We start from the raw sequence: 25,634 nt of genomic DNA, 5'->3' as shown, positions 1-25,634 counted from the left end.
GGGGGAATGGGGTGCAGGGAAGGATGGGGGTGGGGGAAGGAAGGGGGATGGGGTGTGAGGGAGTTTGGGGAAGGAATGAAGATGGGGTGGAGGTGGGGGGGCTGTGGGGAAGGAGGGGACATGAGATGGGTTGGGGGGGATGGGGTGCAGGGAAGGATGGGGGTGGGGAAAGGAAGGGGGATGGGGTGTGAGGGAGTTTGGGGAAGGAGCAAAGATGGGGTGGAGGTGTGGGGGCTGTGGAGAAGGAGGAGGAATGGGGTGGGGTGTGGGGGCTGAGGGGAAGGAGGGGGGATGGGGTGGGCTGTGGGGGCTGAGGGGAAGGAGATGGGGTGGGGGAATGGGGTGCGGGGAAGAATGGGAGTGGGGGAGGGAAGGGGGATGGGATGTGAGGGAGTCTGGGGAAGGAGTGAAGATGGGGTGGAGGTGTGGGGGGTTGTAGGGGGATGGGGTAGGGGGATGGGGTGCAGAGAAGGAGCGAGGAAGGGGGTGGGGATGGATGGGGGAGTGCAGGGAAGGAGCAAGGATGGGAAGGTGCAGGGTTTGAATTCCCGCCTACTTCCTCTTTGTCTGATGTTGCTGGGAGTTAAACCCCCCAGGGGATTGGGCCCCTAGTGTCCGCCCCAGCAGGCCACCTAAGCCAGCCTGGTGCAGTGGGCTGACCTTTGGTTTGCTGCTCAGCCTGGGGCCCACTTCTCCCACCAGTAGCTCCCACTCCTGTCAATGGAGGCTGATCAGATCCTGCAGCGACAGGACACCAGGGCGTGGGGTGAGGGGAACGGATCTTACCGGCCGCGTGGCTGCACCTTGCAGAGCTCCTCCTGGCAGGAAGGCCCTGCAAAATGTCCCCACTCCCACAGCCCTGCTGTAGCAGGGACCTAGGCCCTTTGGGAAAGCAGGGCCTTAAAGCGAGACCCCTTGAGAAGCACCAACATCCAGCGCTTCCATTTTCTGACCCTCCTTTCGCTCCAGCGGTCGTGGTCTGTGCTGCTGGTGGCTGATCATGGGTGGTATTCGAATGGCTCCGAAGCGGCCCCTCCTTACTGGCCCTGTCGATTTTAGGGCGCCCTGGTAGCTGGTGAGGCCCGTCTCGCTATGATCCCCGAGAAGATGCGGCAGCTGCTGCCGGAGGTGGAGCTGGATCCCAGCGTTATCTCCGTCCTGCTCTGCAGCTCCACCGTGGCCTTCCTGGTGCTCAAGTGGATGGTGAAGAAGCTGGTGCAGCAGAAGATGCAGGAGGCGAGGAGGAACCGAGTGCGCGCCCTGGGACAGATGGAAGAAGCTGTCCAGCAGTTCAAACAAGAGGTGACACATCTGGGTATTCCTCTCATCCTCAGAAAGGATCATGCACGCTCATCTCATTAACAATCTCACATATATATGTCCTGGGTCCAGCTGCAAAGAAACTCCCCTCAGAGCCGGGAGAATGAATGATCCCTGAAGTCTTGTGACTTCTGCCCAAAAAGTTTCCTTTATAATCTCCTGCACAGAGGGGGCTTAGCTGTCAACCTCACCCCACAGCACACAGACCTGTCTCCCAGCGTGAGATTTGCTTTGTCCCCTGATCATCCAGGACCCCAGGACGGCTCCAAGCTTGCTAGCCCCACTCACGGAATAAGGAACTGCTCATCTTAAGGGCAACAGGATCAGACCCTAAATTATTTGCAAGTCTCCTACATAACCCCAGACTGTTTAGCTGAGTTGCAACCTGGTATGTCAGAATCAGTGAACTCATTTGAATGCTGTCTGAGCTACAGCCCCATCTCCTGTCTACGCAGTGACCTACCACCTGGGGAGACCCTGAGCTCATTCTTTTTTATGGGTTACATGAAATTCGACTTTACCGTGCACCCTGCCGGTAGCAGTTGGCGCTGGTGGAGCTGGCTGAATTTGATGTAATGCATTGCGTCATAGACCAGACCGCATCTCAAGTTAACAGTTCTGAGCTACGCAGCTATAAATAATGTAGCAGCAAGAGATCCTTAGCAATAAGTCCAGACCACATTCGGCATGGAAACTTGCAAATGAGCGTCTATGTGTCATATACCCTATACTGCAGTGATGTAAAAACTGATTTTGTTTGTGTTTTCAGCCAAATTTCCTGGGACAGCATTGGGGGGAAAAGCAGCTGTTTGCTCAGAAATTAGAACCGTTTGGGAATGAAAACAGGAAATCTTGCAGATTTTGTTCTTTTTTTGGGCTTGGGTGGAATTTGACCATCTTTGCAATGAAATGCAACTGTCTTGAATTCACAGGTCTTCAGATGTCGATGGGAATCGCAAACCCAGAGACAAGATAGAGAGAGAAGCTGACCCCGGAAGTGGGGGGCAATTCTTTGTGAGGGCTGGTCAGAAAACAGGGGGAAATATTTAGGGGGGAAACAACTGATTGAAAGTTTTCACCTGCTCTGTGCTCTACACAATAATTGCCATGTATCTACTACACCTTGCAGAACCCAGAGGTACAGGCCAGTCGCATCCTCTCTCTGCCGCTTATTGAGCTGGTCAAGAAACTGAAGGAAGGTTCCCTGACACCAGAGAGTGTCCTCTACACATACATGGACAAGGTGAGGAACTCATTCCTTCTTCAGGAGAACAAGGATGTGGTTAAAGCACTGGATTGGGACTCAGGTGATCTGGCTTCAACTGTAGACTCTGACACACATCTCCCTGTGTGACCTTGGGCAAATGAATTAACCTGCCTTGAGCTCTGCTAACCAACTGTAAAATGGGGATTATAACGCTCCCTTTAACTCGCTATTTAGTCTGTAAGATCTTCCAGGCAGGGACTGATGCATTATGTGTCTGAACAGTGCCTAGCACAATGGGTGGCCCTGATTTTGGTTGGGTCCTCCAGGCCTACTCTAACAGATACAATAACAATAACTGGTGCTAGATTTAGGATAAACTGGGATGGTTTGCTTAACATTTCTCTTTGAAGTAAGTTATCAGAGTTGGTTAGATCTAGGGCTGGCCCTCTGCACTAGGGCAAATTTCCCCTGTAGATTTGTTGGGAGTTTTGCCTGGACCAATGCCACTTAGGGCTTGTCTGTCTACACACAAAATTGTTCCTGATTAGGTCCCTGGGTGGAAATGCTTATTCCAGAGACAGAATGTCTTGTTCTGTGGGGTATTGAAAACTGAAAATTGTGATCTATCACTTTAAGTTCTCAGGTTTTGCATCCGATGACGTGACCTGTAGCTCACGAAAGCTGATGCTCAAATAAATTTGTTCGTCTCTTCGGTGCCAGGTTTTCCTCGTCCTTCTTGCACACTAGGGGGCTCTGTAGGGAAGCATAAGACCTGCCTAGCATGCAGCAGCAGTCAGTCTGCAGCTAGCCAGATAGAGTAAGGTGGAGTGAGTTGTGCCTTTTTGTTTTAAGGAGCAGCCTGTTTTGTCTCTCTCTGTTGTTGAGTTTTTTGTTTTTTGTTTTTTGCATTCTTGTGTGTGTGTGTTATGGGTCTGAATTCTGAGAAGTAAAGTTGTGTTACATTGTAACCTTGCAGCAAAAGTATTTTGTGTTTTTTTTATCTAACTTCTCTATTTCTATGCCATGAAACACAATAAGGCATTCTTGTTTCAGAATAAGAGTGTCCACACCTGGAGTTAATCAGGAATAGCTATTGCACTTTAACTAACACCCTACCTTAATCAGAAACAACTTTCCAGCGTAGACCTGGGTACAAGGTTTTGCTTTTCTTCCTTAGTTATAAAGCATAAACTCAGATGCAGGGTGAATTAAAAGTCTAAAGAGGTGAATGACCCTTTCTTTCCCTCCTGTGGTTCCTCGGCAAGGCCTTAGAAGTGAACCAGGACGTGAACTGTGTGACAGATTTTATTCAGGAGTGTGTGCACCTGCTCCAGGAAGTGAGGACGCAAAAGAAGAAAGGATCGTTATATGGTGTTCCTGTCAGTATCAAGGATCCCATTGGATATGAGGTGCTTCTGTATTTCCTTTTTTTAAAGACGCATGTCATGTTGAGATAAGGGAGTGCAATACGTTGGGGTTGGTAATAAAATACATGGACCACTGTATTGAGAGGTATAAAGAGCAATAGTTCATGTGGCTGTGCACTACTGCCCTCTGCTGGATAGAAGTGAAACTGTTCATATGTGTCAAAAGCTCTATGCTGCTGCCAGTGATCAGAGATTCTCCTTTAGTTCAATGGGTAAGGGGCTGTGCTTTTGGAGCAGGGGGTCTGAGTTCTATCCCTACTGATGCTGTGAAGTTCCATGTGGCTGTGGATTCATTACAGTGTCATTACACTTCATTAAAAGTATTGGCTCAGCCCTGAAGTATCGGTGAGCTTGATTATGGCTCTGCCATCAGAGTGTGAGTGCAATGAGACTGCACCGAAACAGCATCAAGGCCAGGTTGGCAGAAAGATCCCTGTGATCGATTGAGTCAGCTGCCTTGAGGGGTGTGGAGATATCAGAGGGGGGTGACTTGCAGAGGGCTGCGGGGGCAAAACGGGGTGTCACACTGCTCTCCAGTCCATAGCCTAGTCCATGGCTAGGACTGGAGAGCAGTCAGGACATGTGGGGGAAATCGCTCAGAAATATGACCCCGAGGAGAGAGAGGAGGACCTTCAATGGAGCTGCCAGCCCTTGTATCATCATTAGTGGCCACGTACCAGAGGACACGGGGAGGCAGCTGCCTGTCCGTTTCCACCCCTCACATCAGGGCTCAGAGGTTTCATTCGTGGTGACCATGGTGTCAGTCCCATGTATCTAACATGCTCTGTGTCTGCCCCCGTTCCAAGGGTCACGTCTCCACCTGTGGCTTGGGACAGTACCTCGGCTACCCGGAGCAAGAGGACAGCGTCTTAGTGAAGGTGCTGAAGAACCAGGGGGCCATTCCGTTTGTGAAAACCAACATCTCCCAGTGCTTGATCAAGTAATTGGCCGGTTCTCCTCGTGACAAAGATTGCTACTTTTCTATATCCCCCTGCCGTGGCGATCGGTGTGGGAGGGTGGAAAGACAGCTATTGACTCCAGTAGCCTTCAAATCTGGCTCTCAGTGCTTAGTGAGAGAGAGAAACTCCAAAGGCCAGACTGTCATTGCCTTGCCCGTGTGACTAATCATGTTGGCTCAGATCCAAAGGTATTTAGGCACCTAACATGAGTTGAAATCAATGGGAGTTAGGCGCCTAATAACCTCTGAGGAACTGGGCCATTGTCTTCTCTGGGACTTCTCTCAGCAGCAAGGTGGTCCCAACTGGACCGTGAACATTCAAGATCCAGTGGAAGTTAATGTATCCCTTCTTTCTGTGCTCAGTGTAGGGTGCCCCTCACCCCACCAGAGAGCCTTCCCAGCGCTGCTGGGGATTTTGCTTCAGGAAGGTGCTGATGGAAAGGGCTGAGCGAGAGCTACACGGCTCTTAGTAACTCTGTGCACTTGGGGTGGCTCAGGCCCTGCTCCCCCTTCCTGCGTTTACCTCAGAAATGCTCACACAGGGCAGCAGCAAGGGCTCCGGCAGCTCCCGCTGGGAGGAAATTTCCATGCAGTTCTCTTGTTGTGCCATCAGCTGCAATAGTCCAGGCACCTATGCAGGAGAAATATGCTGAGGTTACTGCTCTCCAACAGATAGGACCCTACCAATTTCACAGCCATGATAAACGGGTCATGGACCGTGAAATAAGTCCTTCCCTGTGAAATCTGATCTCCCCCGTACTGCTGGGAGTGCCCCAGCTGGGGGCTCCTAGCTGCTAGTCCGGGCGGGATGCGGTGGGACATGACTTGTCCTTCCCCTACACTACTGCTCTCGGTGGGGAGATCAGACCCACCTCCAGAGGGAGTGCAGAAGTGAGGGTGGTACCACCCTCACTTCTGTGCTGCAGCAGTCCCAGAGCTGGGCTCGGGGTGCCCCCAAATGGTCCGGAGCTCCTGGGCATGGTTAATCCACCACTGGCCAAGACTAGCAGCTGGGAGACCCTGGCTGGGGCGCTCCCAGCAGAAATGGGGAGATCAGACCCACCTCCACCTCCGGGAACCTCCTCCAGGTGCAGGAAGCTCCGGGGCTGCAAGAAATGAGGGTGGCAATCCTGTGACCCCCTACAACAGCTTTGCAATCCCCCGTGATCCCCTTTTGGGTTGGTTACAACTCTGTGAAATTTCAGATGTAAACATCTGAAAACGTGAAATTGACTAATTTTCAAATCCTATGGCCGTGAAATTGACCAGAATGGACTGTGAATTTGGTAGGGCCCTGTCAATAAAGGACTATATTGTATGTGGATCAGGGGCATAATGGAGATCCAAACTTCTACCCCCCCGCCCCCCGCCATTGTTCTCCAGTTGTGAGCTGCGTTGTACCTTATTCACCAGTAGCGAGTGGCCTGTGGTTGTCACCCTTTATTGAGATCACTGTTGAAGTAGGAGTCAGGACATTTGGTCTCGGATGATCTGCTGGGCTCTTTTGCCCGTCAGCTTCAATGGTCTTTTGAGCTGAGATTTGGGTGCTGTAGTCACTTCAGACATGTCCCCGGAAGGTGAGAGGTTAAGCAGGCCTGCGTGTCCTTCAGCACTAGAGAAGGGAATGTGATGTAGGGAACTGAGCTCACTTCTATTAACTGACTGATGCTTTCCATCTCGCTCAGCTACGACTGCAGCAACTTGATCTTCGGCCAGACGGTGAATCCGCTGAACCACAAAAAAAGCCCCGGTGGCTCCTCCGGAGGGGAGGGGGCGCTGATCGCTGGAGGAGGGTCCATCCTGGGCTTTGGGACAGATATAGGTGGGAGCATCCGCCTGCCGTCCAGCTTCTGTGGGCTGTGCGGGCTCAAGCCGACGGGCAACAGGCTGAGGTAAGTGCTGAGACCTGTTCCCAGCTGGCCGAAGGGCTGCGTTGGTTTCTGCGGCACTGACAAGGGACTGATTGTTGATTTCTGCAGAGCCCCTCACAGGTAACAAGGAGCTTCCATGGCACAGCATGTGCTGAGACCAAGTACCCCCCACCCTGAATTGCTGCCACTGGGGGTGAAAACCCATTGCCCAAAGCCAGCCTGGTCCTCGGCCTTGTGAATCAAATCCAAGCCTATTGAAAACCCAGCCCCCTCTCTCTGAGTATCATCACAGACCTTGAAAGGCTGTGTCCAAATGCCACTGAAATCATTGGGAAGACTCCAAGTGGTCTCAGTGATCTTTGGATTGGGGCCTGCATGGGCAGGTCTTGTTTTAAACTCCTTGGGACTTAATTCTGCCTTGCAGGGTATGAGTAACTGCCAGCGGCTTCATTTGGGACCCAGATCTGTATCCTGTGGTGGAGAATAGGACCCTAGTGGATTAGGCGGAGGGGCTAACGCTGAGCTGCTCCCCTTCCATTCTCAGTGGTTACCCCATTGAGAGGGGCACTGTATATTTCCAGATTATCTGTGCAGAAAAGGGATTGGCCTTTCCTCATTAAAGGTGATCCAGTAGGCAGTGAAATCCATAGGAGCCTTTCCCTTGATTTCACTAGGTGCTGGGTCAGCTGTAAGCTGATTCATCCCACAACTGGGTGGGTTTCTCCCTTATCACTAAACTTGGCAGTTGATCTGCTGACAGATATTAAATCTATTTCTCTTGCCTGTCCCCCCTTCCCCCTTCAAATGCCTTCTATTGTTATCCACAGTATTTATGTGTTTGTTTATTTCTATCTCCCATAATCCCTCCGGAGCTAGCGGCCCTGTCAGTTACGTCCAAACAGGTGAGCCATTTTTTCAACTACCTTTTCGGTCTGAACCTCTGGCAACAGATATTAACCACGGTGAGGGTCTCCGAGAGGAACTAGACTGGGACACAGGCATTTAGGGTTCCATCCCTGGGTGACTTTGGGCAGGACACTTCACCTCTTGGTGTCGCAGTTCCCCATCTGTAAAGTGGAGGTAATAACCCTTCCTTTGTCTCTTGCCTACTTAGTCCCTTGTCCCAAAGAGTTTACGGTCTGTCTTGTACAAAGCCGACCTCCGCTTGAGGCCTCTGGGTTCTACTGTAATGCAAAGAAATACTAATTATAATGGAAACTGTCCTACCTCGATGGTGAGCCACTCAGTTGGATATGAAATCTGGGAAATGCTCATTTAAGTGCAAGTTTCAGCCAAAGGTGGGATATAGTGACTGGGACTCAGATCCACCAAAACTTCCGCTGTCCCTAGAATCATAGAATCATAGAATATCAGGGTTGGAAGGGACCTCAGGAGGTCATCTAGTCCAACCCCCTGCTCAAAGCAGGACCAATCCCCAATTAAATCATCCCAGCCAGGGCTTTGTCAAGCCTGACCTTAAAAACTTCTAAGGAAGGAGATTCTACCACCTCCCTAGGTAAAGCATTCCAGTGTTTCACCACCCTCCTAGTGAAAAAGTTTTTCCTAATATCCAACCTAAACCTCCCCCTCTGCAACTTGAGACCATTACTCCTTGTCCTCTCATCTTCTACCACTGAGAATAGTCTAGAACCATCCTCTTTGGAACCACCTCTCAGGTAGTTGAAAGCAGCTATCAAATCCCCCCTCATTCTTCTCTTCCGCAGACTAAACAATCCCAGTTCCCTCAGCCTCTCCTCATAAGTCATGTGTTCCAGACCCCTAATCATTTTTGTTGCCCTTCACTGGACTCTCTCCAATTTATCCACATCCTTCTTGTAGTGTGGGGCCCAAAACTGGACACAGTACTCCTAGGAATAGCCCCTCTTCCCATCCATGCTCCCTAGCCCTTCAAGAAAGGCGCTCTCTTCCCATACACTCTCTTTTCTGCCCCCCTGACCCACGGACTTCTTGCTGTGTCCCTCCCTGGCTCAGCTCTGGGACAGGCTCAGCGGGTCAATTTCTCCAGTCCTCACTCAGGCAGACCTGTTTTGTGACAGCCCCTTATTAGACCATAGAAAGCCCTTTATTCATGCCGGGCTAACTATTCACAGCTCTGCCCCCGGGACCTTGAACTTGGACCTTATCCACATTTTGGAGGGGGAGGAAATGCTTTTCTGTGTGTGTGTGTGTGTGTGTGTGAGCGCGCGCACGTGCAGGGGGGTGGGTGGGTTCCTTCTTTCTCCGAGATTTGGTACCTTAGGAGCAGTTCCATCAGAGATGCTATATGGGCAGAGTGCACATGAGGAGGTCAAACTTAGACATAAATGGAGTTTCTTATTCAATGAGCTACACAGTTCATTCTAGATCTTCAAAATATTAATTTACCTCTATTATCACAACTGTAGACAGACATGGAGACTGGTGTGTATGCTACAGGCATACCTGGCCTTGATACACCTGGCTACCTTGGGTGGAGCTCAAACATTTGGCTTAGTGGTTAGCTGCACGTGTGTTCTTTTACTCCAGTTACAGGAATGGTCGGGCCAATGGCGAGGGACGTGGACAGCCTGGCTCTGTGCATGAGAGCGCTCCTGTGTGACGACATGTTCCGCCTGGACCCCACCGTGCCACCCCTGCCCTTCGACGAGAAGGTAGGTCATTGAATGGTGACCAATTAACATTAGACAGTCACACTGATTAGGCTCCTTCTTTTGCTGAAATTTACGTTGTGGTCTAAAAAGCCGTGATGATGTTGGCTTAGTTGGCCAACGTCTTCACATCCTACGACCTGGTATCCTTGGGGTCAGGGTGTGGGAGAACATCCTCTGGGGACCCTCTGACATGGGGAGGCCCTGGAATGTGTGGGGCTTGAAGGAGGCTGTTGGCTAGAGCCTCGGAGACAGAGAGAAAAACAGAGCTGAGCACCCATGATGGAATCACAACCAGAGGGCTTGTTGGGAGAGAGAACCCACTGGGGACAGGATCTTTGAGTTGGGAGAAGGGAATCAAAACCTCCTAGGATTGGGCTGAGGGTGAAGGTTTGCCATCATTAGTTCCAGCTGGGAAGAGTCTGGTCGATAGTGGTTTAATCCCATTTTTCCCACAGTTCTAGAGACGTTAAGGACAGGTATGTCTCCTTTCAGGTGTACTCCAGTTCCACCCCCCTTCGGATCGGGTACTATGACACGGATGGCTATTTCCTGCTACCTCCTTGCATGAGACGGGCTGTGCATGAAACCAGGATGCTGCTGCAGGAGGCTGGACACATGGTATGTTCAGTGGCACCAGCCTGTTTGTTCATAGCCAGATTCATTCACATAGTCCATGTAACTGCATGAATCCGACATTTCAGAAAAATATTTTTTCCTGAACCAGAATGAAAAACCGAAATTTCAACACTTCCTATGAAACAAAACTCTTGAAAACTTTGCTTCAGCTCAATTGGTGTTTTGTTTAATTTTCAATTTCAGTGTCGTTTCCGTTTTGACTTTTGGCATGTGGTTTTTAAATTTTAAAATACACTTCAACATTCTTGAAATGCTTCATTTTGATACTTTTAAAAGCAAAATTTGGTTGAAATCAGCATGTTCCTGTGGAATTTCAGTTTCGATAAAATGGCATTTTTCGATGGAAAAAGACATCTTCAGCCAGCTCTAATTTCTCTCCTTTCCATTCAAAGGTAGCACTCAGACTTCCTCCTGCATATTAGCGTTTAAGACTCTGTCTAGGTATTTCTACTGTACTCATATCTGTGCTGTGTAGTCTCTCCATTGGATGTAAATTATTCATCCACTTTCAGGCTACCAGGTAAGTTGTTCTGGGGAACAGACGGACGCTCTCAGTAATTCTTCTGTGTCACCTGGCCCCACTAAAGTCTGGAGTATCTTTTGCTCTGAATTTTAAAAACAAAAACAAACACAGTATTTATGTAGGACTTGTGGGCCAGCTGGAGTAAACTGGTGACCTCAGTGGAGCTACGCTGGTTTTATTTTTGCCAGCAAAGGACCTGATCCTATGTGTTTTGGTGTTGCTTTTACCCTTTGGCAAAATGGTTTTAGTGACTAAGAAACTGGGAGTTGCACCTGACTCTCTGTGGACTTCCCTTTTGACTTTGGGCAAATCACTTATGTTCTTTGGGCCTCGGCTGTAAAAGGAGGCTAATCAGACCTTTAGAGGGTGCTTTTGGTTCTTTGGCTAGAAGATGCTGTACAGTATGACTTTTAGTAAGACAAAATGTCAAAGAAAAAGGATAAATTGAATAAAAGAAAACAGGAAAAGCTTTCTCTCCTCTCCTCTCCTCTCCTCTCCTCTCCTCTCCACTTTCTTTTAAAATCTAAGTATTTACACCCATGTTATGCAGGAACTCTTAAAAAAACCCCACAGCCATTGATAAGCATTATTACACTCCTAGGTGTGTTCATGTCATCTAGAAAATTAGCCTAGGCAGGAGTTAAATGATGATAATATTATGGGCTACTATGCGACTTGCACCCTTAGAAGTGTCCCGGGTGAAGATGGGTGCTGAGTGAGAGTCCTGTTTGTACTGCAGATCTTGGCTACGTGGAGGTAGGGTGGTCTTGTGAAGAAAGCACTGCAGTGACACTCCAGAGATCTGGGTTTAATTCCTGGCTCTGCCAGGCAAATCCCCTGATCTCTTCCTTCGCCCAGTTATTTGTCCAGTGTAGTTTGATTGTAAGTGCAAGGGCTGCACTGCAACAGGATTGGGTTGCCTACATCCCTTAGGACCTTTCAGATTGCACTGCAAGTCCTTTGGGGCAGCGACTGGCTCTTACCATGTGTACGTACAGCGCCCAACGCAGCGGGGCGCTGATTTCAATTGGGGCCTCTGGATTCTACCAGAATATAAGTAATCGCAAGGAAGTATTGTCCCCTGGTTTATGAACCACCTCGTCTTTCACCCAGCTGATCCCGTTCATCCCCCCCCGGATCGACTACGTCATGAACGAGCTCTTCATGAAGGGCCTGTTTGCCGATGGCGGCGCGGCTTTACTTGAGAAATTGTAAGTGTGACCTAGCGTGCCCATGCGCAGCGGGGCGGGTGGAGCTAGTGACAGCAGGCTGGGTCTCCACAACGAAGCCCTGGAGTGAGTGAAAGAGCAACAGGCACCCGGGACCATTGCCTAGCAGTGCTGCGGGCCTGTCTGCTCTGCCTTCCATGGAGTCCTGCCTGCTTCCAGCGGGGCGAATGTGGGCCGGATCTGCTAGAGGAGGGGCTGGTCCTGACAGGCCGGTGGAGCTAAGCCCCACCAATGAGGTAGTGCTTAATTTGTAATGAAAGAGGTGCCGGGGCTCAAGCAATGTTTTTTTACACTCATACCTGGTGCAGCAAGCCCAGAGGTGCTGGGGCGCTGAGCTGCCTGGCCTAGAGGCGCAGCAGTTTGGGTGTGTGGGAGGGGGCTCAGGGCTAGGGGCACAGGGTTGGGCGTGCAGGGGGGTGCTTACCTTGTGGTGGGGGGGCTCCCACTGGCACAGCCCTGCAGCTCCTAGGCAGTGGAGGGGCTGGGGGGGCTCTGTGCTGCCCACACCCGCAGGCCCTGCCCCCGCAGCTCCCTTTGGCTGCAGTTCCCGGCCAATGGGAGCTGCTGTAGCAGGTGCTCGTGCCCCTCCACCATCTAGGAGCTGCAGGGACGTGGAGCCAGGGAGGGAGCTCCTGTCAGCCCCGCCAACCCCCCTGCCCAGCACCAGCAGGGGTCCCAGGCCACCTCCCCCAGCACCCGTGGCATCCCGGACAACCCCCCCCCAGAGCACCTACGGTCCCCTGCCCAAGTTTTAGTCACAGGTATTTTTATTAAAAGTCATGGACAGGTCACGGGCGGTGACTTTTTGTTTACTGCCCATGACCTGTCCATGACTTTTACTAAAAATACCCGTGACTAAAATGGAGCCTTAGGTATGTCTGCACTACACACACAGCGTTTCCAAGCCTGTGCTTGAGCATCCACACCGCTTTGTAATCCTGGGTTTATAGTTTCTGGACCTGGGTCTCCCAGCTGTGCTCACACGTCCATCCTGCACCACACAGACCTTCTGACTCAGCTCTGTGGCTTGAGCTGTGTCCACACTGCAGAATGACGGGGCTTGGACCTGAGTCTCAGTGGGACTTGGGCTTTGACCACCCCCCAAGCAGGGTCTTATGACCTGGATCTGGAGCACTTGCAGACCTGAGTCACATGGGTGGGTGTCGATGGAAGTGGGGCTTGTGCGGAAACCTGAGCCAGAGCCTGGGCTTAGTGTGCGGTGTAGCCGCACTCTGAGACTGCAAGGGGCAGAGGAAGGAAGCACTGAACTGGGAATACGGCCTTCAGCTGGGCTATTGGGGTTCGGCCACAGAGCGTGGGGCCGAATGTCATTTCGCTCGCTGCTCGAGCCCCACCACTTGTGCTGGGCACCAGCTGCCACTGGACTAGAACCTCTGGGCCAGTTCCTGTTGGGCATACCCTGGCGTTTATCCAGGCAAGGGGCCAGCCAATAAGCCAGCCGGTGCCACTGAGTGATGCCATGAAGAAGAGTAACATGATAACCTAGGCTACTGCTGCAGGGAGGCTAGGAGGCAGGCTTTTCCAGCCTCTTGCTTAATAACAGGGGAGAGTTTATTTCTTGCACCTTATGCAGTGGCTAGCGCACAGGTCTGCAAGTCAGCTGATCTGGTGACTGCCTCTTTGCAGGAGCCTGGCCTGGTCTCCAGGGGATCTCTCAGTCTTAGGTGTACTCGTTTGCAAAGAACGTTGATCTCCTTGGCTGAAAGGGGCTAGCTGAGGTCCGTATTATATAATGAATGTCAGACATCTTCTGGCTAGGAATCAGCACTGGGTAGGCCCATGGCTCATCCTGACTGCCTCCTTTCTGTCTCCCTTCCCAGTGAACTGGACACTGTGGATCCCAACTCCTGCTCCCAGATCAATTGCTACAAACTCCCCTTTCTCCTGAAGAAGATTCTGGCTTTCCTCACCAAACCCCTGGTAAGTTACCTCTTCTTCCCTTCAGTGCCGGAGAGAGGGCACGTTTCACACTCACAGCTGGCTCAGGGGGGACTTAGGCCCCGATCCTCAAAAGGGCTAGGCACCTAATTCCCATGGACATCAATGGGAGACAGGCACCTAAATTCCTTTGAGGTCTGGTTCTGCTCTCACTCAGAGTGGCTTCAATGCAGTTACTCCTGATTTACACAGGGCGAGTGAAAAGCAAGCAGGCCCCCAGAGTATAACCATCTCCTTCTGGGTAACACGTAGTGTATTGACACAGTTTGGGATAGTTGCTCGGGGAAAGGGTTAACATGGTAACCCAGCTTAAAGCCCAGCTTGTAACCTTACATCCTGAGTTAGCTCACTGCAGCGTTATTCCTGACTATCAGTGTGAACCACGAACCATCACACCAGACACTGAATTCAGGAGATGCCTAGGAACAAACTAATAACTCAGAAATGTTGGTGAGCAAGCCAGGACATGGACACTAGGGAGAGACACAGGGATGGATCCATGGGGCTTTGGAGTCCAGCGAAACACTCCTTGGAAAATCTAAACAATGGGAGTGGTCCTCTCTCCATATAGGAATGTGCACAGCCTCCATAACCTTCAGTTCTGAGTTCCTCCCAACCCCCTGGGAGGCAGAGCAGGGATCCCCATTGTAGGTCAGCTGAGACAAGTGACTTGCCCAAGGACACACTAGAAGTCAGTGACAGAGCTGGGAATTGAGTTTAGCTCTTCCAACATCTCAAGCCCCTGGGCTAGCCTTCCTCTCTTTGTGCTGCTCTTTAAACATTAATGTTGTTTTTCTGGTTGGTTTAAATACTCAGCCAGTCAAATTTGCCCTTGGGCAGAAGCCTAGCACTAAGCTATCCCGGGGCTAAAGTGCGACTTCTGTGAGTAATAGGGTTTGTGCTGACCTTCTGCATGGGGTGAATTTCACCCATCAGGCAGGATGTAAACTGTTTTCCATTCTCTTCCAAGCCACAGCCATAAGGGAAGGGAGTGGCTAGAGCAGGCAGGTAGGAGTCAGTATTCCTGAGTATTATTCCCAGTTCTGCAGCTGATCACTGTGCCTCAGTTTCCTCATCAGCAAAGTGGGGATAACGATTCATGCTGCTTATGTTGAGATCCTCAGCTGTAACACGCTGTGCAAGCACAGCAGAGTCTCGTTGTTAGTATTTTGATTTTGCAGAATTAAATGTTTGGGAAAGATACATGAAGTTAGATCATTCATAATTAGGGGCCTACTAAATTCACAGCCATGAAAAATGCATCACGGACTGTGAAATCTGGTCTTCCACTGTGAAATCTGGTCTTTTGTGTGCTTTTACCCTATATGATACAGATTTCCCGGGGGAGACCAGCATTTCTCAAATTGGGGGTCCTGACCCAAAAGGAAGTTGCAGGGGAGTCACAAAGTTATTTTAGGGGAGTCATGGTACTGCTACCCTCTCTTCTCGCTGATTTCAGAGCTGGGCGGCCGGAGAGCGGCAGCTGTTGGCCGGGCGCCCAGCTCTGAAGGCAGCCCCCCGTCAGCAGCAGCGCAGAAGGAAGGGTGGCAACACCATCCCAGGCCACCCTTTACTTCTGCACTGCTGCGGTGATGGCTTTGCCGTCAGAGCTGGGCTCCCGGCCAGCAGAGGCCGCTCTCCGGCTGCCCAGCTCTGAAGGCAGCGCTGCCGTCAGCATCAGAGCAGCCGTACTGCAACCCTCCCCCCCTACAATAACCTTGCAACCCCCCCAGAACTCCTTTTTGGGTTAGGACCTCTCCAATTACAACACCATGAAATTTTAGATTCAAATAGCTGAAGTCATGAAATTTATGATTTTTAAAATCCGATGGCCAGGAAATTGACCAAAATGGCCCGTGAATTTGGTAGGGCCCTATTCATAATCTTCAGTTTTGTCACTAAAAGACTGTGCCCATGGTAAGTTTGTTAGTGGATCACTTGCAGTGTCTGTGCTTGCTTGACAACACGTGCATCCCGGTGTGTGCCACATCAGTGCCTCTGGAGCTGTTTGAGCAGAACCCCTTCCCCTGAAAACCTTTCTCGACGATCTGCCCTGATTCTGGCTTCCCGATGATGATGATGCTCATTGACGGTTTTATGTCTCTTTTCAGTTCCCTCGATTCTCCAGTTATTTGAATGCACTGTGTGGAGTGTGGTAAGAGGCGGTTTTTTCAACTTTAATTCTGTTCAAGTAACTGTAGAAAATGATGATTTCACAGTACAGTTTATAGCCGTGTAGAAGCAGAAAGATCTTTCCAGCACAAGTTCCTTGCTTCAGAATGACTTTGCTGGGCTGACATCTGATGGCATTGTTCCTGGGACATCACCGTGAATTGTGACCTATGTTCTGTGTAGAATCAACAGGGGTGGGTGAATGGATTGTAAATACTTTTGAACCAGTTGCGAAGTTGCTACTGCCACCTATCGATACAACTGAAAGGTTGCAAGCGATCCTTAGAGCAAGCATGGAAACTGCTATTACCAGCTGCTGGGGAGAATAGTCCTGTGAACAGTGACTGCTCATTTGCATAACGTCACAGAAGGGCATGATGTGGGGGAGGGTATAATCCATGAATAGTTATTGCTCTAGGATCTGTGTTAATTATGTCACGTCCAAGTTCCTATTCTGGCTTCATTTTGAATCCCTGTGTCAACGTTAAAAGCAGCTGCCATAACACACAACGCAGTCTAGAAAGGATGGGGGTTGAATGGAAGAGAAACTGAGGCAAGGTTGGGTTGCGGGGGAATTCAACTGGGAGGAAAAAAATTAAATTCTCAAAGCAAAATATAGGGACATTTCCGATTTGAAGCTTGTTTTCTAATTAAAAACCAAGGAATCCACGGGGTAGAAGAGTGTAAAGAAAATGGACCAAATCTTATTCCCCTGTGTAGCTCTCCCATTGGTGAATAAGGCCACATCGGTTCCTTGTACAGTGTGTGTGTTATAAAGTGCATGGCAAACAGAAGGACAGATCTTTTGTGTAAATAAGCACGGCTCTCTTGACTTCAGTGGAGCTAGGCAGGCACTAGCTCAGGATCTGGCCCAGAATGTCCACTCCAGTGAGGGGAAAACATGACATCTGGGTGAAAGAGTCTGAGAAGGGTTGCAGCTTCCTGTGGACTAGAAAGACCCTGGCTGAGAATCGGTGAGCGGCGGCTGTGTTCACCTGATCAGTCTCAATGACGCTTTCAGCTCAACAAAGCATTTGCGCACAGGCTTATGTCAACGAGACCGAGGCCTGGTCTACGCTACCGAGTTAGGTTGATCTAAAATGCAGCTCCCACCGATGTAACTTGCCCACTGCACCGACTTCATAGCCCCACCTCCGCGAGAAGCGCAGCGCTTAGGTCGATGCAGTTAGGTCGACCTAGCGTCAGTGTTGACGCTTCGTCACTTACATTGACGGGTGCTGCCTTTCAGAAGCCGTCCCACAGTGCCCCACCCTGACAGTGAAATCGGTGCAAGTGCAACTCCTGGTGAAAATGCACACTGCCAACGCAAGAAGCGTCGTGTGGACGTGCAAAAGCAATCCAGTGACTGCAGTGGCTGTACGTCAATGTAACTTTTGTCGCCACTAGCACTTTTGCTGGTAAAACTTTTGTAGGCCAGGAGTGTGAAAAAACCAGTGCCCTGACTGACATGAGTGTCACCGACAGAAGCACCTGTGTGGACAGCACTATGTAAGTGGGAGACGCTCAGCTGCAGCGGTGCCACTGTAAGGTCTCTAGTGTAGACGTGGCCTGAGGTAGACTTAATTGTGTAGTGCTTGAAGTTAAATGTGCATAAGTGCTTTGCCAGATAGAGATCCTAAAATCAGGGCCTCAGAGTTGAAGAGCAAAGCATGCAAGCAGATCCCCATGCACATAGACCCCTGCTCCTGTGTGGATCCCTTCTGCTTTCACTGCCGCTCTGGGCAGGCGCTGAGCTCCTTGCAGGATTGGGGCCCTGGTGATGAGTGATCATTTAAAGAATTTAGACCTACTATGTCGAGGTGCTACTGAGTTTCCTGGAAATTAAAGGACCCAATAGATTTCTGCAGGAGCTACACAGTTCATAGAATATCAGGGCTGGAAGTGACCTCAGGAGGTCGTCGAGTCCAACCCCCTGCTCAAAGCAGGACCAATCCCCAATTTTTGCCCCAGATCCTTAAATGGCCCCCTCAAGGATTGAACTCACAACCCTGGGTTTAGCAGGCCAATGCTCAAACCACTGAGCTATCCCTTTCCCCTAGAGCCACATTTTTTTATCCCCTTCAAATTTCAGGGCTATCTGAATCAAGGCTCTTGGTTCAGGCCTTTGCAGAAACGGGCCAGCTATGAAATTTGGACCCCAGTTATTCTCCTGGGCCCATTCCAAATTCCCACATATTTGAAGTGTGTTTTGTGTTAAAAGAGAGTTATGTTGCCTGGCGTATCTAGGGGGGGTGTCAGTGTGTTAAGAAATTGGACGGCGACTGCATTGTGCTTTATCGATATTTCATCCATTCACACACCACCCATATGGAGACACTGTGTCCGAATTTGGTAGTGAACCAGTCACCTGCCCGCTCAATAATCTCTGTCACTTTCTTCTGTCCGGCTAATTTTAGGTCGCCGAAAGAATTCTCGAAGCTGCATGCTGCATTGATGGTAATGTGACTTTTTCAATAGAAAAGATAAAAAGCACTGTTAACCAGACAGGAAATGAGGAAATGAACTATTGCCCCAGTCTCATAGTGGCCATTGCACTGTCAGTTGCATTGTCATCAACTGATACAACCTTTAAACCAAAATCCTGTAAGCTCTTCACCCTACAACAGCACCCATTGGGACACATGCAAACTCAGCTCTTCTGGATTGGACATCTAGGCTTCTGCTAGCATCTTCCATGCCACCAAAGAGTTTGCATGCAGTCCCAGCAGCGTGGAACATTAGCAGGAAATTACCAGCCATATATATTGGAGAGGGAATTTTCTGTGAATATTTTAACTGTTCTAACTAGGCTCTTTTACCAGGCCTAGCCTAGTGGTATCTGAATATTTGTGCTGTGTTCATGCTATGTGTTTACTTTCCATAAATATTCTAGTAAACAAGCTTTACTAGTGCATGTGCAGGTCAAAAGGAAATTTTATGCACAAATAGTCAGTGACAGTGAATCTCGAATTGCAGAACTAAAACCAACCACAATGCAAACTTTGAAGCTCAGAGAACTATCCCCTCAAATATGCAATTTGAAATTTGCGCGGCTGTTAGTTAGGCCCTGCACACAAATCATCTAATCCAGGAACAGAAATCATCTCACGGGACCGATCAACCAATCAGGTCTTTGATCAACTGATCAAAGGAGGGAGTTCAAATATTCCCACTAAGCTATTTGCAAACAATCTGCAGATCAAGACTTAGGCATTGGAGAAATTGGTAAATCGTGTGGAATAAGGAATATCTAAGAGAATTTTCCAAACTGTTTGCAGAGGGTGAAACTCATAACATGCCATGCAGAGGAGCAAGCACAAGAGCTGTGTGCTACTTAAATCTTACCTAAACCCGCATTGACATAGGGTCCATAAGAGTTGTTCTGACCCTCTATACCGGGGTCAATTCCACCTGTTATTTTCTCCAGATTACTCACCCAGATCACCTCGTGGGGACTTAATATTTATAAAACACAATCAGATCCTCAGAAGAAAAGCCAAGTGTTATAATTACATCCTACAAATTGGGGCAATCCTGGTGCTGCCTTGTTCTAGATATACCGAAGGGAATTCCTCTCCAGATGGAGAGACCTGGATCTGGATGTCGTCCTGTGTCCTGTGTTAGGCCCTGCCTTCACCCTGGGGTATCCTGGGAGACTCATTGGTAAGTTGCAGTGCAAGAAAGAACTGGCCTAAGGCATCCTGCAAAATTTGAACCAAACCACCTCTTTGGTGGGTCAGGAACCTTTGATTAACTCTTTCTCCCCTCTCCCCAGTTTTTGCCAGCATCTGAAAACTGTGCAAGCCATTAAATCTCAGTCTGGTTGGGTGTCTTCAGAGCCAGGCCATTGTATAAAGAGAGAGGCCGTTTGCCAGATCCCCAAAGTGGGGAGAAATGGATTCTGTGTTTGAAGCTGATAGATTCTGATTTCTCTCATGGATTTTGCAGTGTCAGGATACTAGACCCCTGGTTAGGTTCTTCCTCCCAGAGAACTCCAGATTTTATATTGTAATAGGATGGGTGGTAGCTATAGACACTACTGCTCTCAGGAAGTTCCCAGGGCTACGCTGCACAGCAAGCTGACAGCCAGGCAGTCCCTGCTGGCTACAGATTTTATACACTGATATCCGAAGTAAGATTTGAACTCCCGAGAATGCTAGAGGCTCAAGGTGCCGGCGTTCAATCAGCTAGTGTAGGTGTGTGTCACTGCCTTGTCCTGGAGACAGTGAGAATTGGGTACTTATGTAACAGGCCCCTGCACTGCTAAGAGCTGAGTGCAATCCTCCTTTAGCTCAAGTGGCAGGTGTCTCTGCTTTTGGAGCGGGAGGGTCTGACTTCGAGCCCTGTTGCTGACAGGATAATCCTAGTGTGCAGTAACAGAGTCCTATATGGCCCCGGATTTATTACCATATTCTGTGCATCCCATTTCCAGCTGCTGTTTCCTCTACCATGTTGTACAACGTCTTAAACTTCCCTGCCGGGGTTGTGCCAGTCACCACCGTTACGGAGGCTGATGAGGAAAATCTGAAGCATTACACAGGGCACTACGATGACCCCTGGGATAGGAGACTGAGACAGGTCAGTTTCACAGTGATGAATCCCCTTTGTTTTATGGCATAGGCAGGTTGGAATTTGGGGGCAGCAAGGCCTTCTTTCGACAGATCTTGCTGTATCTCATGATAGCAAACTGTCCAGGCCAGATGCAGATTTCACAGCTGAATGATTCCCTAGATCCATAGAGTCTACATGTTTCAGAGCAAGGGTGACTGTCCACCATGGCGTGTAGATAACAATCCATTATAATGACCAGGCTAGTGTGTATTTGTGCACCACTGCCCTCTACTGAATGGAATCAGAACTGCTCCACTGTGTGTCATTGGCTCTATATTGTTCATGACGATTTTCCTTTAGCTCAAGCCGCAGGGAGCTATGTTTCTGGAGTGGGAGGGTTGGAGTCCTGGCCTTGAGGTTGCGATGGCATTCTGAGGGGCCATGGCAGCCGGGGGATGTCTTAGGTGGCCATAGACGGTTCTAATATCCACAGACATGGATGCTGTCATACCGATCCCAATGAAGGAGTTACTGAAAGATCACAGGGTGGTTGCTTTCTAGTTTATTGTCCCCTTGCGGGTTGTGAGTGTTGTACAGTAGACCTTGTCTCTCTCTTTGGTAGATAGGGCCTGTAGCGAAGTCAATGACTCACTGGTGCGGCGCCTCCTGCTGGTCGTCTTGGGAATTAGCTCTCCAGCATACGGCGCACCTCCTCCTGACCGGTGTCTCGCCTGCCACTGGCCCCGTGTCCCTCCTGGACCCCAGTGCCCCTTATCCTGGGTTCTGCCCTTGCAGTACCCCCACATTCTGGGTCCCCCCTCCCAGGGGAACCCCCAGCCCTCTAAATCCACCTTGCCTCAGTGGCTACTGCCAGTCATCATCTAGCCCCCGCTCACTGGGGCAGACTGCAGTCTGTAATGGCCACTCATCATTGGCAAGGGGTTAGGACCCGCTGCCTTTGCCTATTCCTGGGCTGCCCCTCTGCAGCCCCAGTACCTTTTTGGGCCTTTAACAAGGCCTGCAGCCTGGGGTTTTACCAGGCTGGAGCTCCCCAGTTCCCTTGCCCTAATCCCCAGCACTGCTCTGCCTCAGGTACCCTTCTCTCCCAGGCAGCCAGGTCCTTTTCTCTCCAGAACTAGAGAGACTCCTCCAGCTTCTGGCCCACAGCCCTCTTATCGGGGCCAGCTGGGTCCTAGTTGAGCTGGCCACAGCTGGCTGCTTCCCCAATCAGCCTAGCTTTCCCAGCCGCAGCCCTCTCCAGGGCTGCTTTTAACCCCTGTTCTGCGGGAGTGGGGCAGCCGCCCCACTACAGGGACCAATTCTGCTCTGCACAGCAGAGAGGCTACCGCCTCGATCCACTGCGACAGGGTCCCTGCTGGGCCAGGGAAAATTTCCCTGGGGTGGGCCAGGCCGCTGTGTCCTGGAGAGCACTCTAGCGGGTGGCCACCTATGCACAGCCAGGCCCACTAGCTCATGGCTAGCTTTGCTGCTGATGGCAAAATAACCTGCAACCCAACTCCCCTGGGGAACGTGGGTCATGGCCTAACATATTACCAGCCGCACTCTTGGCCCCAGTGCAATCACAGGGTGTGATGGCAGTGCATGTAGATATACCCAAGGGAGCTTTCATTGAGCTGGCCATGAATGCTCCAGCGTGGGATGTACAAGCCAGCCCAGAACCCTGGATAATTACTCGTGTCCACTGCTGCAGCTTCACTGCTCCTGAGCTGGCCAGATTAAAGCTGGAGGGGGTATGTCTGCACGGGGGTACCCGTAGTCCAACCTCGGGTCCTGTGGAAGGATCCTTCCGTTCTTCTTTCACAAAGAGAAGGAGGCTCTAGACCAGGGGTGGCCCACCTGAGCCTGAGAAGGAGCCAGAATTTACCAATGTACCTTGCCAAAGAGCCCCAATAATACATCAGCAGCCCCCCAGCAACCCCCCCCCCCCCAGCCCCGCTCCCAGCACGTCCCATCCACGGGCAGCCCTGCTATCAGCGCCTTCCCCTCCCTCCCCGCACCTCCCAATCAGCTGGTTCGTGGCGTGCAGGAGGCTCTGGGGGGAGGAGGGAGGGCACTGCAGACTCAGGGGAGGGCCCAGGAAGGGGTGGAGTGGGGGCAGAGCCAGGGGTTGAGCAGTGAGAACCCCCCAGCCCATTGGAAAGTTGTGGCCTGTAACTCCAGCCCTGGTGCCTAGACAAGGAGCCGCACATTAACTTCTGAAGAGCTGTATGTGGCTCCGGAGCACAGGTTGGCCACCCCTGGTCTACAGGCCCGGCTCCCCATGGCAGCACAGGTCCTTTGAGTGTCCCTAATAATATTCCACTGCTTTTCTCTCCTCCGCAGGCTGTGGAAGGAGCCGTGGGGCTGCCCGTGGCGGTGCAGTGCGTGGCTCTGCCCTGGCAGGAGGAGCTGTGCCTTCGGTTCATGAAGGAGGTGGAGAGACTGGCCCAGAGGCAGAAAAAGCAAACTGAGAATAACTTACAGCATGGAGGGTCCCAGGCTGATGCGGGAAGAGATTTGCGGAATGATGTGCAAAGAGCGCTACCTCATACAGCGGGGCAAAGTGACATGCAAGCGCAAGCATCCCGCACGACCGTGCAAACGAACATGCTAATGGATGTGCAAAGAACACTAGCTCAAACTGATCTGGCCGCTGACGTGCAAAGTGATGTGCAAACAGAAGCCTCCCTCATGACTCTGCAAACGGATGTGCAAAAAACAGGACCTCAAACTGATTTGTTAGCTGACTTGGAACCGCACGTGTCCCCACAGTCCTCCGGCCTTGATGTGCAACCAGACGTGCAAACACAACTAACCCACCCTGACAGTGAAACAACGCCATGCCAACCTGATGTGCAAACACAACTAATCCAACCTGATGTGCAACCCGATGTGCAAACACAACTAACCCAGTGTGACATGCAACCTGACGTGCAAACACAGCCTTCCCAACCTGACGTGCAAACACAACTAACCCAATGTGACATGCAACCTGACGTGCAAACACAACCAACCCACCCTGACATTGAAACACAACCATGCCAACCTGACGTGCAAACACAACCAACCCCACCGGACATTGAAACACAACGATCCCACCATGACGTGCAAACTGATGTGCCAACTGCCTAATGGATGAGGCGCACTCTGCCTTATTGGGGACCAGAAGTGAAGAACACCACGTGCAGCTGAAAGGAGAATTTGGATCAGCTGATGTAATTACCCACATCTCCCTTTGATTAGGACACCAGAACCAACCCCTCAGCTCTTGTGAAAAGTGCCAAGGTTTGGTCACGAGAACTACATTTGAACTCCCAAAGTTGGCACCTCCCCCCATAGTACAGCGCCCCCTAGCACAGAACTGGGGCATTTGTTCAACATGGAATCCACGAAGAGAGAAACCAAATAAATCCCTGTTTGCAATTCCGAGAGCCCGTGGGGTTTGTGAACCTCGGGAGGTGGAGAAATTGAATGGCTTCTCTTAATGGCCAATGGCTAAACCTCTCACAACGATCCTCTCCTCTTCAGGGAAGCTTGCAGTGCTCAGTGCTTTCAGTGCTCTCAGGAATGTGGCAAGCGAGTCTCTTAAAGTCATCAAAAAAAGCCAGGCCCTAATTACATTTCTTCAGTCGGGGTGTGTGTGTGTGGGGGGGGTAGTGCTTGCGAGGTGCTCAGGTGCTAGAGTCCAAGAGCATCTATGCAAACAGATGGGGGGGGGGGCAAAAAAAAGGGACTTCCCGCCCAAGCCCGGTTTTCACTTGTGTGACCCATGGCAGCCTTTGAATTCAGGGCTCCAGAGGTGAACGGCTGATGGCCAAGCCAATTTTCTAACCATTCTGGAGGAAACAAATAGGATAGAAATTGACTCGAAACACTTTGGCCAGCTAAGCTCCCAAAAGCGTTTCAAACATTGAAAGCCTAATGTGCAGTGCTTCGTTTGTGTCGGAGTTTGCCAGGACTGAGCCCAAGCACCTCCAGGCCTGGCAGTTCCTAGCCCCAGCACCTCTGGGCCTGGCAGCTCAGAGCCCCGGCACCTCTGGGCCTGGCAGTTCCTAGCCTCGGCACCTCCAGGCCTGGCAGCTCAGAGCCCCGGCACCTCCAGGCCTGGCAGCTCACAGCCCTGGCACCTCTGGGCCTGACAGTTCATAGCCGCGGCACCTCTGGGCCTGGCAGTTCCTAGCCCCGGCACCTCTGGGCCTGACAGTTCATAGCCCCGGCATCTCTGGGCCTGGCAGTTCCTAGCCCCAGCACCTCTGGGCCTGGCAGCTCAGCGCCCCGGCACCTCTGGGCCTGACAGTTCCTAGCCCCAGCACCTCTGGGCCTGGCAGTTCATAGCCCCGGCATCTCTGGGCCTGGCAGCTCAGAGCCCCGGCATCTCTGGGCCTGGCAGCTCAGCGCCCCGGCACCTCTGGGCCTGACAGTTCCTAGCCCCAGCACCTCTGGGCCTGGCAGTTCATAGCCCCGGCATCTCTGGGCTTGCTGCATCAGGGATGAAAGTCAAAAAAATTGCTTGAGCTTTCATTACAAATTCAGCACTGCAAATGAGCATAACTCTGGAATCTGCTTCGCTCTCCCAAACCAGCCAACAAACAAACCCCACCTGGTCCTCCCCTCTTGCCTCCGCTGAGGTGGCCTGGGACCTGGCATCTTGAGCTCCTGCCTTCTGAGTGACACTGGCGCAGAAGCACATTTGAGCTGGAGGCCCCTTCTGGAACGATGGAGCCCCCACCTTGGGATTCGTCTCCCTTGGTCCAGAATAGTCTGAATCTGTTGATGTTCGGGATACGCTACAAACCCACCTCTTTCCCGAGGCTTGTGGGGTGGGAAGGAGGGAGGGCTGAGCATGAGTGGGTGGCATGCAAGGTTCCTCCAGGGCTGTGACCAGGGGGATAGCTCCTGAAAAAGAGTCACAGTGGTTTCATGGTTAAGCCATGGGGCTAGGCCTCGGGAGATTTGGGTTCTGTTCTCAACTCATCTGCAGCCTTTCGGCCTAATTGTCAGAGATGCCGAGTATCCAGAGTTTTCACTGGCTTCAGTTAGAGCTCAGAGTGCTTGAAAAGTCTGAAAATCAGTGATCGTAGGTATGGCACACTGATCACTCTGTTTCCCCTCTGGAACAGAGGGCTGATC

At 51.0% G+C, this 25,634-nt stretch overlaps 1 protein-coding gene across 1 annotated transcript; it reads left to right on the top strand.

Annotated features, from left to right (window-relative positions):
• Window positions 1-1,092: 1,092 nt before the first annotated feature.
• LOC141992980 (vitamin D3 hydroxylase-associated protein-like) lies at window positions 1,093-23,896 on the top strand. The gene is made up of 15 exons (XM_074962321.1): window positions 1,093-1,302; window positions 2,450-2,563; window positions 3,793-3,936; window positions 4,761-4,894; window positions 6,598-6,804; window positions 7,645-7,685; window positions 9,310-9,434; window positions 9,927-10,052; window positions 11,707-11,804; window positions 13,664-13,763; window positions 15,893-15,936; window positions 18,371-18,410; window positions 19,508-19,616; window positions 20,386-20,531; window positions 22,848-23,896. The coding sequence occupies exons 1-15, from the start codon at window positions 1,093-1,095 to the stop codon at window positions 23,634-23,636; spliced, it is 2,427 nt and encodes an 808-aa protein (XP_074818422.1). The 3' UTR covers window positions 23,637-23,896.
• The last annotated feature ends 1,738 nt before the right edge of the window (window positions 23,897-25,634 follow it).

The sequence above is a fragment of the Natator depressus genome, chromosome 8 (assembly GCF_965152275.1).
Source record: "Natator depressus isolate rNatDep1 chromosome 8, rNatDep2.hap1, whole genome shotgun sequence".
Classification (NCBI taxonomy): Eukaryota; Metazoa; Chordata; order Testudines; family Cheloniidae; genus Natator; species Natator depressus.
Note: the sequence above shows the minus strand (reverse complement) of the source record. Positions and strands in the feature narration are given on the sequence as shown.

Bases quoted from the DNA above. Each gene is read 5' to 3' on its own strand.
- LOC141992980 (XM_074962321.1), top strand. From the start codon at position 1,093: ATGATCCCCGAGAAGATGCGGCAGCTGCTGCCGGAGGTGGAGCTGGAT. The intron at 11,805-13,663 runs GTAAGTGTGACC...CTCCCTTCCCAG, and splicing joins GCGGCTTTACTTGAGAAATT to TGAACTGGACACTGTGGATC. The intron at 20,532-22,847 runs GTCAGTTTCACA...TCTCCTCCGCAG, and splicing joins GGGATAGGAGACTGAGACAG to GCTGTGGAAGGAGCCGTGGG.